The following is a 14,164-nucleotide window of genomic DNA, read 5'->3' on the forward strand; positions in this document are numbered from 1 at the left end:
CCCCCGTTCGTTGTCAAATTCAGCTTTTAAGACTCCAATTCTTCACTTTATTCACGGGTAGTTATTTTTAAGTCCAATTGTCCACAGGAAAAAGTCAGCGCTCTCCGGCAACGGCTGTGCGGCTTCACTCCGTGAAAGTAGCAGTCAGTTCGCAGCACCGCGCCGCTCACCCCACTTCGCTCCGGAGCCCCAAAATGGGATTCCCCGCGAGTAGGGGAGGTGCTCTTGGTGCCCTGCCGAATCCCACGTTCCCAGGCTTCCTCCACCTGGGATTTCTAAAGGGTCCCCACCTTCGCCACGGCGGGAAGACCCAGTTCTCATGGAGCAGGTTCCTCCGGTCAGAGGAACTCCACCATTAACCGATGGCGCTAACCCGGAAGTCCCTCTGCCTTCCTCTCTCCTTCCTCTAAAGAAGGAGGAAGGAAGCAGTTGAATCGGACTAGAGGGGACCCATTTAGCCCAGTGGGTCCAGATGCCTCCAGGCTGGACCAGGCAGGAGACAAACGAAACCGTCTTCTCCCACTGTTGCCCCCTAGCAGTTGGCAGGATGACTCTCAACATAGTGGTGGTACAGAGACATCAGGGCCCTTCTTTCTCCCTTAATTTGCCTTGTCCCTTTGAAAGCCACTTCAGCCAAATATTTTGGAACAGAGAATAAGGGCCTGTCCATAGCTCAGTTTAATATGGATTGTCAACCCTTCTTGTGCCTCCTTTTATTCCCCCTCCATACAGAGTTCTTCTCAGGGGCTGCTCCGGCACCTGGAGCGGCAGGGGCGGGGAGAGCTGCCCACAGGAGCATTGTGGTGAGGTGATCTGCGCACGGGGCACCACATGGGGGCACTGTGGCACATGGGGTGGGGTGGCAAGGTGCCCACGGAGTCTGCCTGGCAGACGCAAACCCCACACTGGCATTTTGGGCAGCGCGGGGCTGCGAGCCACTGCATCACTCCCAGGAGAGACGTATGGCTTGGGCATGCTGCAGGCCAGGCCTCACGGTGTGCCATTTTGTCACCCCCCTCAAGGATGCCACCCAGGGCGGACCTCACCCCCTTCCTACGCCCCTGGTTTTCCTCCAACTACTTCTGTCCTAGATTTCCTATTTGGATTTTCAAAGCATAGGGAATCTCCAGCATTAGGGAGAAGAGGTGACGTGAGAGAAGTTTATAAAATTATGCATAGCATGAAGAATTGGGCAGAGAATAGTTTTTCTCCCTTTCTTAGAACACAGTGAAGCTGAATGTTGGAAGATGCAGGACAGATGGAAAAAAAGGCCTTCAAATCACAGTGCATGGAAACTATGGAGCTCCCTCCCACAGGAGGCAGTGAGGCCACCAAAAGAGGCCTTAAAAGAGGATTACACAAATTCATGGAAAGAGAGGGTCTTTTTAAGATGGCGATGCTCTGCCTCCACACTTGGAGGCAGCAGTGCTTCTGAATAGAAGCTGTTAGAAACCACAGGAGGGGAGAGTGCTGCTGGGGGGTTTTCTGTTGTCGTAACTGTCTGGCCTCTGTGATTAGACTGGATTAGAAGAACTATTGGCCCAATCCAGCAAACTCTCCTTATGCTCTTAAAATGTGTGATAGCACATTTGGAGGAGAATGCTACTACATGGACAAGGGGGAATTGAGGCATAAGTATTCCACAAGCCACGTATGGAGTGGCCCTCTGACTGTAGCCTCCAGGGACCTCTTTCTGGCACGTCTTCCTCTGCAAATTGCTCCTTCTGCCGATGGAACTATAGAGCTGCAAAGCTCCCCCCTTAACGGTGGATTTTTTCTGCCTTGTGACAGACTATGCTCTGGGGAAGGACTGCATCATGCACGGGTACATGCTGAAGCTGGGGAACCCCTTCCTGACTCAGTGGCAGAGACGCTATTTTTACCTCTTTCCAAACCGGCTTGAATGGCGTGGAGAAGGAGAGTCACGGGTGAGTTGGGCAGCTGGGCTGGCAGGGGGATGTCAGTGGTGTCACATGATGTCAGTGGTGGTGGTGGGTGCTCTGCCTCCTCTCCGGTATGCTAAGGCTTGAGGGGCCAACGCAGGAGGGGATATGCCAAGCTCCAGGTGCTCCAGGTAATCTTCTTGTTTTCCTGTTTAGGACACCTGGCGCACTTACACAAAAAGACGCAAGCGGGTAAGGCAATGAAACCTGCCTAGCAGCAGTTCCCAAAGCACCGCCCCTACAGCCTGTGAGGAAGTGAATCCAGCTCCTGTGAACCCCAAATGGCCACCCACAGAGCTGGGAGGCTGGCTGGCTCTTTTGCCCTTCTCCTCTCTTCCCAGTCTGGCTCTGCTGGGCTGGGCTGGCCAAGGCTGGTGGGACTAGCTGCCTGAAACACCTGGAGAGCACCATTTTGGCTGAACACAGCACTTCTGCTCTTGAGGCTGAAGAATTACCACCCTCTAAGGGAGCTGTCCCAAAACATCTCTAAATCTGTCGCTTCTCTGGGTTACTTTTTTCACCAGGCAGGAAGTGTGCCCAGATCTGTTGTGGGCTCCGCTTGTGGCCCTTTTTCGGTTGCAAAAGTGAAGCTCTGCTCCTTGTACTTTCAATTCAGGTGAAGTGTGTCACAGGTCCTTTGCCTTTGGGAACTGCTGCTTTGTAAGGATGACCCCGAGACTTGCCCTGTAGCAGCTGTAGAAGAGAGCATCTTTGTTGCTGCTTTAGGGGAAATCACCAGGGAACATCCCCGCTTCCCTTCCCCCAGAGCTCCCCTTTTAACTCCTGCTTTTCGCAGAATTATGACTGATTTCTTTCCGCATCCTTGGGCCCCATCGAAAATGGTAAACTATCCATGAAAGGGCTTTGGGACACACACCCATGCTAGTCACAGAAAAAGGCAAAAGCTTGCTCCAGAGGGCAGGATTAGATCTCAGGGGCTGAACATGAGGAAAAGCTGAGCCATTGGAAGACGTTGCCTAGAGGGGTGCTGGGCTGTTCCACCAGCCAGAGGTCTTCTTGCAAAGTCTGTGCAATCATCTGTTGGAGGGGCTCGCTTGCTGAATTTCCTGTATTGAGTAGTGCAGTAGGGTGGACTAGAAGCCTTCGTCTGATCCGACTCTGTTCACTTAAAGTAAATCATTGGGGGGGGGGAGGCCATATTCACTTCCTGTCTGAATACTCATGAACCACCTGGGGTAAAAAGGTGTGTGTCTAATCCCTGACCACTGGTCCTGTTAGCTAGGGATGATGGGAGTTGTAATCCCAAAACATCTGGAGGGCCAAGTTTGGCCATGCCTGGTCTACCTCCATAAGGTAGGCATAATTGCCACCCCTTTTCCTTCTCCATAAATATTGTAGAGCCTTCAGTATTCAGCATCTGAGAAATTTTCCAAGCAATGACTTGGGGGTTGGGTAGGGAAGGCAGGAAGAAGTAGCCATTGCTTCTAGGCTTAGATGCCAAAACCTGAAACATCAGCTTGGTTTCCTTCACCCACCCACCCTGGTCTGCCCTGTGGGAAAAGATTGCCCTGTGGAAGGGAAAAGGCCTACCCTGTTGATTCTCCAGCAGAATCAAATCTCAGCCGACTTGCTGCATGTCCTCTCTCCCACCCCAGGAGAAGACAGGATGGGTGGACAGGAAGCACGCTGGTGACCAGCCCCCCTGCAAAATGCCCTTATCTACTTCTTAGATCTTTCCCATCCAAGTTTGAGGGGGGCAAAAGGAGAGATGAGGACTTGGGTTTGGCATGCATGAACAGCTTTCAGAAAAGTGTAAGAAAGGAAGGGATTCCCCCCCCCCCCACGTAGCATTTTTTAAATTAAGACTTTTGGGGTCCTTTGCTTAACCTTTTTCTTTGGTTTGACAAAGCCACAACCCTTGTGATGCTGTGCACAGGTTGTGACATTTATGAGTTGCCTTGTGAGGAAGTGCCACTTCTGTAGAGAGAAGCTAGCTGTATTGCTGCTAAGATTTCTTCCTTTTCCAAAGTCCCACCTCCCACCCCCTGTAAGCAATTTATGAAAACCCAAGGAAGCTGGATTAAGGTTTTGGCCAGTTTCATTCTCAGGGCTGTGGTAGCAGCTGGGCCTTCAATTCAACCTGTCTTTCCTTTTTGCTTCCTTAGCAAAATTTGCTGACTATGGAACAGATTTTGTCGGTGGAAGAAACTCAGATCAAGGACAAAAAATGCATCTTGCTCAGAATTAAAGGGGGGAAGCAGTTTGTCCTGCAGTGTGAGGTAGGCTGTGTGTCTTTGAGGGATGAGGGGAGGGAGGTCCTGAAGCTTAAAGGTCTTTTTAGAGGTGGGGAAGGTTTGGGTTCAAAACCCAAAACTGTTAACGTAGGAAATGCTTCCCTCCACACACATGAAAATAGCCTCAACCTGGAAATTGAGCATGTTTTGATTATCTAAGTAAGCCCTTTCAAGTGCTGAGAGCATACCCTCATTGTCCCAGTAATCCTTAACCACCACCACCAGTATTATTGGGGAGGTGCTGAAAGCCAGAGCACCCATTTGCTGTGCAGAAGGTCCCAGATTCAGTCTCCAGCCAATTAGAGCTGGGAAGATGACCTCATCCAAAAACTGAGGGAGCTGCTGCCAGATAATACTGAGCTTGGTGGATAATACTGACCTTGGTGGACCAGTGATCTGCTTTCTGTGCTCCTAAATGTTCCCATTTTGCAGATATGGGAACTGAGACTGATAGAACAGCGTGGTTGCCAAAGCAGTCTGCTGAGTTTATTGGAGTGACAAGGTTTGGGCCTGTGAATTTTTCTAGCTCACATCCGTCGGGATTGTCACGACCTCAGAAGCCATCAGTGATTGAGGCATGGTGTTGGAGGCTGCAGCATCAGCTGCTTAGGAGCCAGTCCTATCTGATTTATGGGGCTCCTGCCAGTGCCAGTGCCCCATGAATCAGATTCCTCCGCACCAGGGCTTGTAGAACTTGGACACTGGACCCACATGAGCACCTTGCCCTGAGCCTGAGGAATGGAGCACCTCAGCCACTGCCTTGCCTGCTCAGCAGTGCAGGGATGCACAAGGCAAGAACTTATGAAACACAGGGAATGTGCCCATCCTGAGGCCAGAGGGCTAGCCCTTTAAGAAAGGTGTGGCACCAAATTTCTTTTTCTTTTTTTCTTTTCTTTTTTTGATGTGTTTTTAAATTGTTTTTGTTTTGTCTTGTTAGTTTAATGTTTTTAGTGTTATGTAGTGTCTTGTATTGTATTGTTTTTTCTTGGGTTTTTTTTTTAAGTGCTTAAATTGTTGTAAAAGTAATAAATATTAATAATAATAATAATAAATAAAGAAAGGTGTGGCACCTATGAGAGGTAGGCTGGGAGGCAGAGGCTTGAAAAGCCTCCATCTCTCGCTGGAGCAGGTCACTCATCCAGAGCGACCTGCCTTCTGCCTGGGGCTCTTCTGCCACCGCAGGGCAGGGTTTCACTGCTCTGATGTCCACTAGTTCTTTTAGGAGCATGCAGTGGGCATGGAGAAAGCTGGTGGGGCCTTTAAAATAGCAGAACAACAGGTGTGCCGCACCAGCAGTGACTTTGGGCATGTTTCTTCCTTAAATATATTTTGAGCCATTTTAGCACATAAGATACCATTGTTGGCTAATGCAATGTTGCATCCCTCTTGGGTACTGGGAGCACACCTCTTTCTGAACCCAGATGTCCATAGGAACAGATTTGTTCTGTTAAAGTTCTGTGTTTCTGAGGACTGTAAAACTTTTTTGAGAGAGTGATTCCCTCATTTAAGTTTGCTTTAGCCGCCCTCCTAGGAATTCCTGAGACATTTGCTGTCTGGCTTACGAAAGCAGCTTTGTGTCTGCCCCAACTCCTTTGGAGAGGATCAACCAGTCTTGCACATGCCCCACCACCCTGTGCAATAAAATAGTTGCATGCTTCCACCTGGCCCCTGGCCCTTTAGAAGAAGAAGAAGAGTTTGGATTTGATATCCCGCCTTTCACTCCCTTAAAGGAGTCTCAAAGCGGCTAACATTCTCCTTTCCCTTCCTCCCCCACATACACTCTGTGAGGTGAGTGGGGCTGAGAGACTTCAGAGAAGTGTGACTGGCCCAAGGTCACCCAGCAGCTGCATGTGGAGGAGCGGAGACTCGAACCCGGTTTCCCAGATTATGAGACTACCGCTCTTAACCACTACACCACACTGGCTCTTTGAGCATTTGCAAATAGCAACTTTGAACTTGCTGGAGTCAGACTCTTTAGCTCAATAATGCCTACACTGGCTGGCAGTGACACTCTGGGATCTGAGGCACAGAGTTACTTTTTCCCCACTCTTCATTTTACTAGGCATTCCAAGAGTCAGATTAGGGACCTTCTGCAGGTGCTCCACTGAGCTGTGGGCTCCCAACTTCCGGTAGTGTTTGTCTCTATCTCTATCGAGAGTCTTTCCTCAATGAGTTCAAAACTGTATGAGACAAGTTGTAGTTATCTTGCTGGTACAATGGATTCTGAAGAAAAAACTGATTTTTGTGTGTGTGCATTTGTTTTTCCCCAGAGTGACCCAGAGTTTGTACAATGGAAGAAGGAACTGACCGAAACGTTCACAGAAGCACAGCTGCTCTTACGTCGGGCACCCAAGTTCCTGAATAAATCCCGCTCTGCAGTTGTGGAGCTCTCCAAGCCCCCCCTCAGCCACAAGAACAGCAACGGCCTTTAGGACCCAGGCAAGGAAAGCCTGTGCCATTGCAGGGGATGTCTGTCTGTTGCTGCATCGCTGTTAGTTCCTTGCCCACTCCCCGGAGTTGGGTGAAGGGCTCAGGGGCAAGTGCTGAGCTCAAAAAATAGTGGCACAGGGACCAAGGCCTCAGAGAAGGCCGATGCAGCAACCAGGGGATGGGGAGGGGCGTTGTTGCCAACAACGGAGCAGACAAAAGAAGTGTTTTGCACTCCCAGGCAGCTTGCACTCCCAACAGGGCAGCCCCCGAAAATGTTGCTTATTTGCAATAAACCTCTTCAGGTGCATACTGTAGACTTGCAATCTGAATGGGCAACTATCTGATTTTCATGAGTGCATTTTTATGCCACGGGGCTGTGTGTTGGACCTGTGGAAAGAGTTGCCACCTTCCAGGGTGGACTGACTCCTCCCATGACATCACCAGTGACTTCCATATCCACATTCTGTTCTGCTGGCCACCAACAACATGTCTCCTTTTCCCATGTCCTTGGAATGGACTGAACTATGTGTCCTGTGGTTTTAAATGTTTCCTGCTGCTGCTGCTGCTGCTGCTGCTGCTTCTAGGGGAACAAACACTTCGTGCTGGACTGTACTTGACAGCAGATGATGATGAGCTATGGGCAGAAACCGTTTCTTTGTGTGTGCGCGTGTGTGCTAGTGTTGTTCAGTTGTGTAAGTGTTTCTCTCTGTGTGCTTTTCCTGGGTTTTTTCTTTTACATATTTTTTACTGCTGGTTCTGTTAGACAGGTTTACGGGGAATGCAAAATCAGCTTCTCTCCATTCCTGGCCAATGGCACTTTCTTTTAAAAATGTTTAAAACAAATCCAATTTTAAGATCCTATTGGATTGGGTGTGGATTCTTTGCTGTCCCAAAGTGTCGCCCTGACAATCTTGTCTTGCAAGGGATGCTGTCAGCCTCAGGCAACTGCAGAGGGAACCAGCAGAAAGGAAGAGAGAGTGACACCTGGGGGGTCATGCAGGGGGTCATGCAGAAATGACTGGAAAAATGACCATTGGCTAACCACCACATTTTCAAATAGTTAATCACTTTTGCAGAATAATATTGGAAGTCCCTTTTTGTTGGACTGGATCTTGAAGGGAGGACATTCTGTAGCATATGATTCTGCATTGATGCTCTCCTCCCCAGGGCTCCATCATTCTTTATTGTGTGCATGTTCCTTCCATTGAACCAATGGTTCATCTTGTATGGTTGGTTGTGCACAACTTCTGCAGCCCAAAGAATTGTGTTCTCCAAGAAAAGCAAGCTAAAGTCCCCCAGTCCTAGAATTTGTCGTAGAGCATCACTCTCTGTCCTCTTGCATGTTAAGGAGCTGGGGTGGAGCAGCTTTGAGTGGGCTCCCCATTCATCTGTGATCTAGACACTTTCTCCATGGAATGGAATGCATTTTTTTCCTTTTGTTTGACAAATTGCACTTAAAATTATCTTCATTATCTGCATTTTAATACATTCCAGGTTACAGTTTTTTGAGAGTGCTGCTAAGTCCATTGCCCTAAACCTCCAAAACTGTCCTCTGGGACACAAATCTTGGGCAACCGATTCACAGGCCAACTCCTGGCTTTCCCCCCCTGTGGAAATGGCCCTCTGAGGTTCCAGGCAAGCATCCTTTTGGCTCCATACAATAAGAAGTCCTGAAATGTTTTCTGCCTCTTTAAGTAGCTTCTGAGTTAAGGAATTTGGAACCACAGCAACCATGGATTAAGGATGTCTGCTGACCATGGTTGCATTTTAGGGTTGCTAAAGTGCCCCTGTGCATTCTTTGGTGCATTCTTTGCACCAAAATTCTTTTAAGTTGTGTTCTCTGTATTCTAAAATTCTGATCAGATCCTTTGTTTCTTAGATCATACCTGCAGAGTCCCTGCTAAGAGAAACCGCTGCCTTGGGTTGGTGCATCCTCGGAGCATGCACAGAAAGCCCCTTGGCCCTCCTGCCTGGAAGAGGCCACATGACTCCTTGGGGTCCTCTAGTCTGTTTGGCTAGCCCTGAAGCCAAATGTGTCTGGCTGCCTCTGCACATTCCACTTGGACTTCCCCTTCTTTCTTACCTTTGTTAGTTCATTTAGTTCCTTCAGTTAGTTCTATGCCTTCTTAGCATGGCACCCACAGCCTTGTGTTGGCGCTATGTTTCAGACTTATCATTGGAAGGAACAGGGCGTTGCTTTCTTTTTTGGATCCGCTCTTATGAAGGGGATGTGAATTTTAAAAACTGCTGTGCAATGACCTCATTTTTGTAAACATTGAGTAAGCTATTATTTAAAATAGCCTAGGTTTAGATTATTGTTTTTCCAGAGGCAGCTAAAATGCTCTGTAATGTAATAATTCCTATTTTCATTTTAGCAAATTCCCAATAGCAGTAAAAAAAATATGAATATGACCTCATTTGATTTCAGTTCTGCTGTGCTCTAGAATATTCTCAAATTTTTATGGAAGGTATGTTTTTAATCTGTTATAAGTGTCTTAGTTCAACTGCTGTGTGTGCAGAGAAGAATCCAAGGGACGCATTTGTTGTATTTAAGTCCTGTTGAAACACAGATGAGCCATGATTTCATATTTCAAAGGGACTCAAATGCCATTCACCTCTCATGGATGGTCGGGGAAAATATATGAATAACAGGAAGGAAAATGGCTGAAATGTTTTGGCATTTCACTACTGGAAACAGTAGTGAAATATATGTGTGGGCTTCTGAAAATTGAGACTTATAAAACCCTAAATATATTTTTAGTGGTGATGCTGTTTTAGATTGCACATTGTTTAATTTCTCCTTAAGTTAAATTAAATTTTGGATATTTCTGTCTCCTCTGCACACCCCAGGAGGGAATTTAAAGCATACATGTAAAAGTGACATGGATGGTGATTAAACTGTAGGCTTTTCTGCTCAGCCCATTGTTCCATTTTGGACTTCCTATGCTCTTCAAGGCTTGGCAGTTCATTCAGCAGAGCTGTGGGGGAGGCGAGGAGAAGAGCCTGCAATGGAATCAACACAGCTAAGTGATTGCATCTTTATATAGGAAGATAATTAACCTGTAATAAAGTCAGGAACTTGAAACCATTATAAGGAAATTAGGTAAGTAATTTCCTTCGTAGTTTTTGCAAGCACAAAAAGACATTCTAAGAATCACAAGAACTTCAGAAGACGTTGGAAGTATGTTGAAATAATAATATTATATATTTTTATCTAGTGTTCGTTTGGGCACGAGAATGAATGAATGAATGAATGAGTGAGTGAGTGAGGTGGTCTTGCACTCTGACCACCTTTAATGCTTTATCACTGGAAGGAAATTTGTTGTGGTTTCTGGTGTATGATCAACCAGACGGTCACCCATCCAGTTTGAATGACATAAAACTGGTCACCAGTACTTGACAATCGTTGAGCTGTGACTGTGTGCAGAGGAGGGGACTGCCCTTGGGGCAATGCTATGGGCCTCCATACTTCCAACATAGGGAGGGAGAATAGGGACAGCTCACACCGTGCACCATGTTGATCTGTTGTGTGAAAAACTCTTTGTCTCCCAATAATCCCTGTGCATGCACTGAACTGCAGTTTGAGTCCTCTGTCTCCAACCCACCCATCCCCACACCACCACCTGTCTCTTTCTCAGGTTGTTGAGACAAGAGACACAAATATCCTGGGAGCTTTTTAAAAGGACCCTTTAAGGGAAGGTAGAATCGGGTGCTCACCCACCCAAAGGGTGCTCCGACTCTGCTTATTTTCTTTTTTTATATCTTCTTATTTTTTAAAAGATTGTGTGCATGTGCAAAGCTGCTCTAAATCTTAAGCTGTTGCAAAAGCACTATTCTGACCATGTACCAAGTGGGTGTAAAAAGGAATCTTGTAGTTTTGGCAGGGATGCAACACACTGAGTTTGCTGCAGAGGTGAGTTTTGGAAATCGTAGTGTTACATTTCAAATTTACATTTCAAATTGCAGTGTTAAATTTGAACTGTCCTGTGTGTGGAATCTGTGAAATATGTCCTGTTTGCACCTGGTGCTAGAAAGAGTAAGATCACATCCTGCAAAGAACAGCACTTGAATTAGGATCTGGGCCATTGGTTGCTACCAAACTGCCTCATGAAAGGTTTTTATGGGGTGGGAGACTGGTGTGTTCTGCTCTCTCGACTGGCTCCTAGTGATGTGTTCAGTATCCGTGAGTGTACACAGTTGCAATCTATATCCCCCCCCCCCTCCCGAGCAACACAATCTTGTTGGAGCCATTTTTGAAGGTATCTACCATCTTGGAGCTATGGTGTATTCATACTCTTCAATAAAAATGTAGGAAGACTGTGCTGTAGACACTAAGGACTTACAGTTGTTTTTAAACAGCAGAGGACCAGTTGACAGTAATATATTTTTAAAAAAATATTGAAGGTATATTATTAACCTAATTAATATAATTTTGAGTAATGGGAGGAAATTAGTCTATATATATTGATAATATATGTATATCCAAAACATCTCCTGTGATTCATAATGGTTTCCCTTTCTGTGTTGCCTGCTGATACAATATTCCATGATGTAAATATTATATGGGCTAAGCACTTCGGAATATTGGAGAATGTTAATACATTTGTTAAATCAATTTTTAATATTTTTGTGTTTTTGTTACTGTACCAGGTTACTTTTATCTAAGGGAGTATTTTAAAAAAAAACAACACCTCAAGAATTCTGTTTTCTCTGAGAGGCATTTTTTTGTTATTTATTAAGTCTGCACATTTCTTTCAACTTATTTAATTCCTTGTACAATTTCCTCTCCTTTTTGCCTGTGTGTTATTTAAGTGACAGTTACTTGAGTTGGAAACAGCATTATTACAGTTTTCACAAATTAATTCTAGTAATAATAAGTTTGCCATTTTGTCTCTAATAAAAGAAACAGAGAAAAACAGAGTTGTTTCATTTTGTTTTTCATACCTCCACTGGCCTTTTCCATGAAGACCCAAATGTTCAGTAAGACGAGAGAGTCTCAGGGACCTGCATTCCCCCGTCCCAAAATGGTGCAACACCCAAAGACACATGAGAGCATATTCACCAAAAAACACAGAACGAATGACACAATGCCGTTAGGGTTAGGGCCAGGGCTAGGACTAGAGGGTTAGGGGGTTAGGATTAGGATTATGTGAGCCTTATGTGAGGATTATGTGGGTTAGGGCACCTACCTGCTGCTCCTACCTACCGGCAGTCTACAAATTCACGGAGTTGTACGGCAGCTGTCGCCATGAAACCAACCCTTTATGAAGGTTTCCCCATGGTGGCTGGGGAAACTCTACCAGATATAAATAATAAATAATAAATAAATTTATTATTATTATTATTATTATTATTATTATTATTATTATTATTATTATTATTTAGTGGATGTTTTCCGGACACCTTTGGCAGGCTTCATGACTACCCCGGGCAGTCTACGCCTCCCCCAGCACCCGGTAGACCGAGCAGCTCCAGCCTCCGCAGCAAGTAGGCCGGAGAGCACTCGTCTCCCCATCCCATGTGACTGGGTAGACCTGGAGGTGCCGGTAGACTGGGAAGGGGTCCTCCAAAGGGGACCAGGAAGCCCGAACCTCGCCAGTGAGTAGACCGGGCAGTCATTCCAGTCCCCACTGCTAGGTAGTTCCGGCTGGTAGATCAGGGTCACAATGGGGCTAGACCTGGTAATGCTGCCAACTCCTCCACCAGGTAGACCGGCGTCTCCCGGCACTGCAGTAGGTAGACCAGGTAGTTGAGTAGACCAGACAATGCTTCCAGTCCCTTCCCCCCAGGTCCCTTCCCCTCAGGTAGACTGGCTTTTGTTTTGTTCCTGTTTCTATCGTAATAAATGAAAATCTGCCCTTATTCCCTTATACACAAGAGTCCTTATAGAGTCCTTTGCAGGTTCTCCATCAATTGGAGAAAGGAAGAGAGGCCAACCAGAGAATATACAAAGCTGCTAGTAAGCCTGATCTTTATTGAACTGTTGCAACAGGGTGCCCCCTTCACACGCAGGAGGAGAGGACCCAGAACCTAGGTGTGCCCGCCCTTATATTGACATTTTAAATTGCCCGCCCTGGAGTCCAAGACCACCCCCCAGAAACACCTACACCACAGAAAGGGGTTGTCTACAACAGAAATCTGAGTGCGTTGTTTACCAGAAATCTGAGTTGTTAGCTGTTAATGCTATACAATAATGCTATACAAGTAAATAACTTTTGAATGTTTTTAAATAGCTCTTTTTAACTTTTTGTTGATCATTTTATCGATATCCGCTCTGAGGGTTTTTCTCATAGTCGAACAGTATATAAATGCTATGAAATGCACAAGAAATAAAGACATTCTTATCTGATCACAATTGCATCCACACACCTATTTCCTCTGCTTAAATTGTGTTCTGTCTTTAATTTGGGAAGTGGGGCAATGAAACGGGAGCTGTTCAGCAGCAGAAAAATCCCTATTTCAGCAGCAGCACTTTGCCTGCTGCCAATCCCATATTTTCGGCCATGACGGTTAGGCACTTGCTTTTTGCAAAAAGCAAGTGTAATAAAAATTAGGGTGTATATATATATATATATATATATATATATATATATATATATATATATATATATATATAAAATAGGTAAAGGTAAATGTACCCCTGCCCGTACGGGCCAGTCTTGACAGACTCTAGGGTTGGGCCCCCATCTCAAGAGGCCCGGGGGCCAGCGCTGTCCGGAGACACTTCCGGGTCACGTGGCCAGCGTGACAAGCTGCATCTGGCGAGCCAGCGCAGCACACGGAAACGCTGTTTACCTTCCCGCTAGTAAGCGGTCCCTATTTATCTACTTGCACCCGGGAGTGCTTTCGAACTGCTAGCTTGGCAGACGCTGGGACCGAACAACGGGAGCGCACCCCGCCGCGGGGATTCGAACCGCTGACCTTTCGATCGGCAAGCCCTAGGCGCTGAGGCTTTTACCCACAGCGCCACCAGCGTCCCTATATATAATAAATGTTCATAAATGTACCAATGTCTGGAGCAGCACAGGAAAACCTTCCTGAAACCATTTTGACTCCTTAAAACCATTTTGACACCCAAACTGACCAAATGTTTTCTCTTGCCTGTCTACACCTTGCCCAGTGCCCCCATGCTGGCTGACTTGGAGGACACTGACGATGAAGGAGATACTGCCGCACCTCGCCCCTTTGTCCATGGGAGTCCCCCTCTCCGCCCCCACTTGCTGCCCCACCAAAAGTTTCTGTGACCTTATACACGAGTCCCATCGACTCCCAGCTTCCCAAACTGCATGGTTTGAGTTTTCCTTGCCCTGCATCCAAAGCTCAGCCTCGCCCAGCCTTTTCTTTCTCCCCAAAGATAACGGGGCAGCTGGAGAAACCTCACTTGGACTCGTGGAGCCTGGTGTTTGAGCTGGATCCATGCAGAGGGAATGGGAAGGTCTGCCTTGTGTACAAGAACACCATGTATGTTGAACACCAAGAACACCAGAAGCCCAAATGCTGCCTGCAGTAATCAACCCCGTCTGCAAACCCCAGGTA

General features: G+C 46.6%; 1 protein-coding gene across 8 annotated transcripts in view; it reads left to right on the forward strand.

Moving 5' to 3' along the window:
• The window catches only part of GRK3 (G protein-coupled receptor kinase 3), a 163,798-nt gene extending 152,252 nt beyond the window's left edge, over window positions 1-11,546 (forward strand). For 5 of the 8 annotated variants that reach the window (XM_077917760.1, XM_028703678.2, XM_028703681.2 and 2 more), the window contains 4 exons: window positions 1,792-1,928; window positions 2,100-2,135; window positions 4,070-4,183; window positions 6,469-11,546. In XM_077917760.1, coding sequence (XP_077773886.1) covers window positions 1,792-1,928; window positions 2,100-2,135; window positions 4,070-4,183; window positions 6,469-6,630 — 449 coding nt within the window. In that variant the 3' untranslated portion in view covers window positions 6,631-11,546. The remainder of the gene's footprint in view (window positions 1-1,791; window positions 1,929-2,099; window positions 2,136-4,069; window positions 4,184-6,468) is intronic. The other 3 variants (XR_013390519.1, XM_028703679.2, XM_028703680.2) reach the window with 3 other exon arrangements.
• Window positions 11,547-14,164: the final 2,618 nt, after the last annotated feature.

Source organism: Podarcis muralis, chromosome 13 (assembly GCF_964188315.1).
Source record: "Podarcis muralis chromosome 13, rPodMur119.hap1.1, whole genome shotgun sequence".
NCBI classification, from domain to species: Eukaryota; Metazoa; Chordata; class Lepidosauria; order Squamata; family Lacertidae; genus Podarcis; species Podarcis muralis.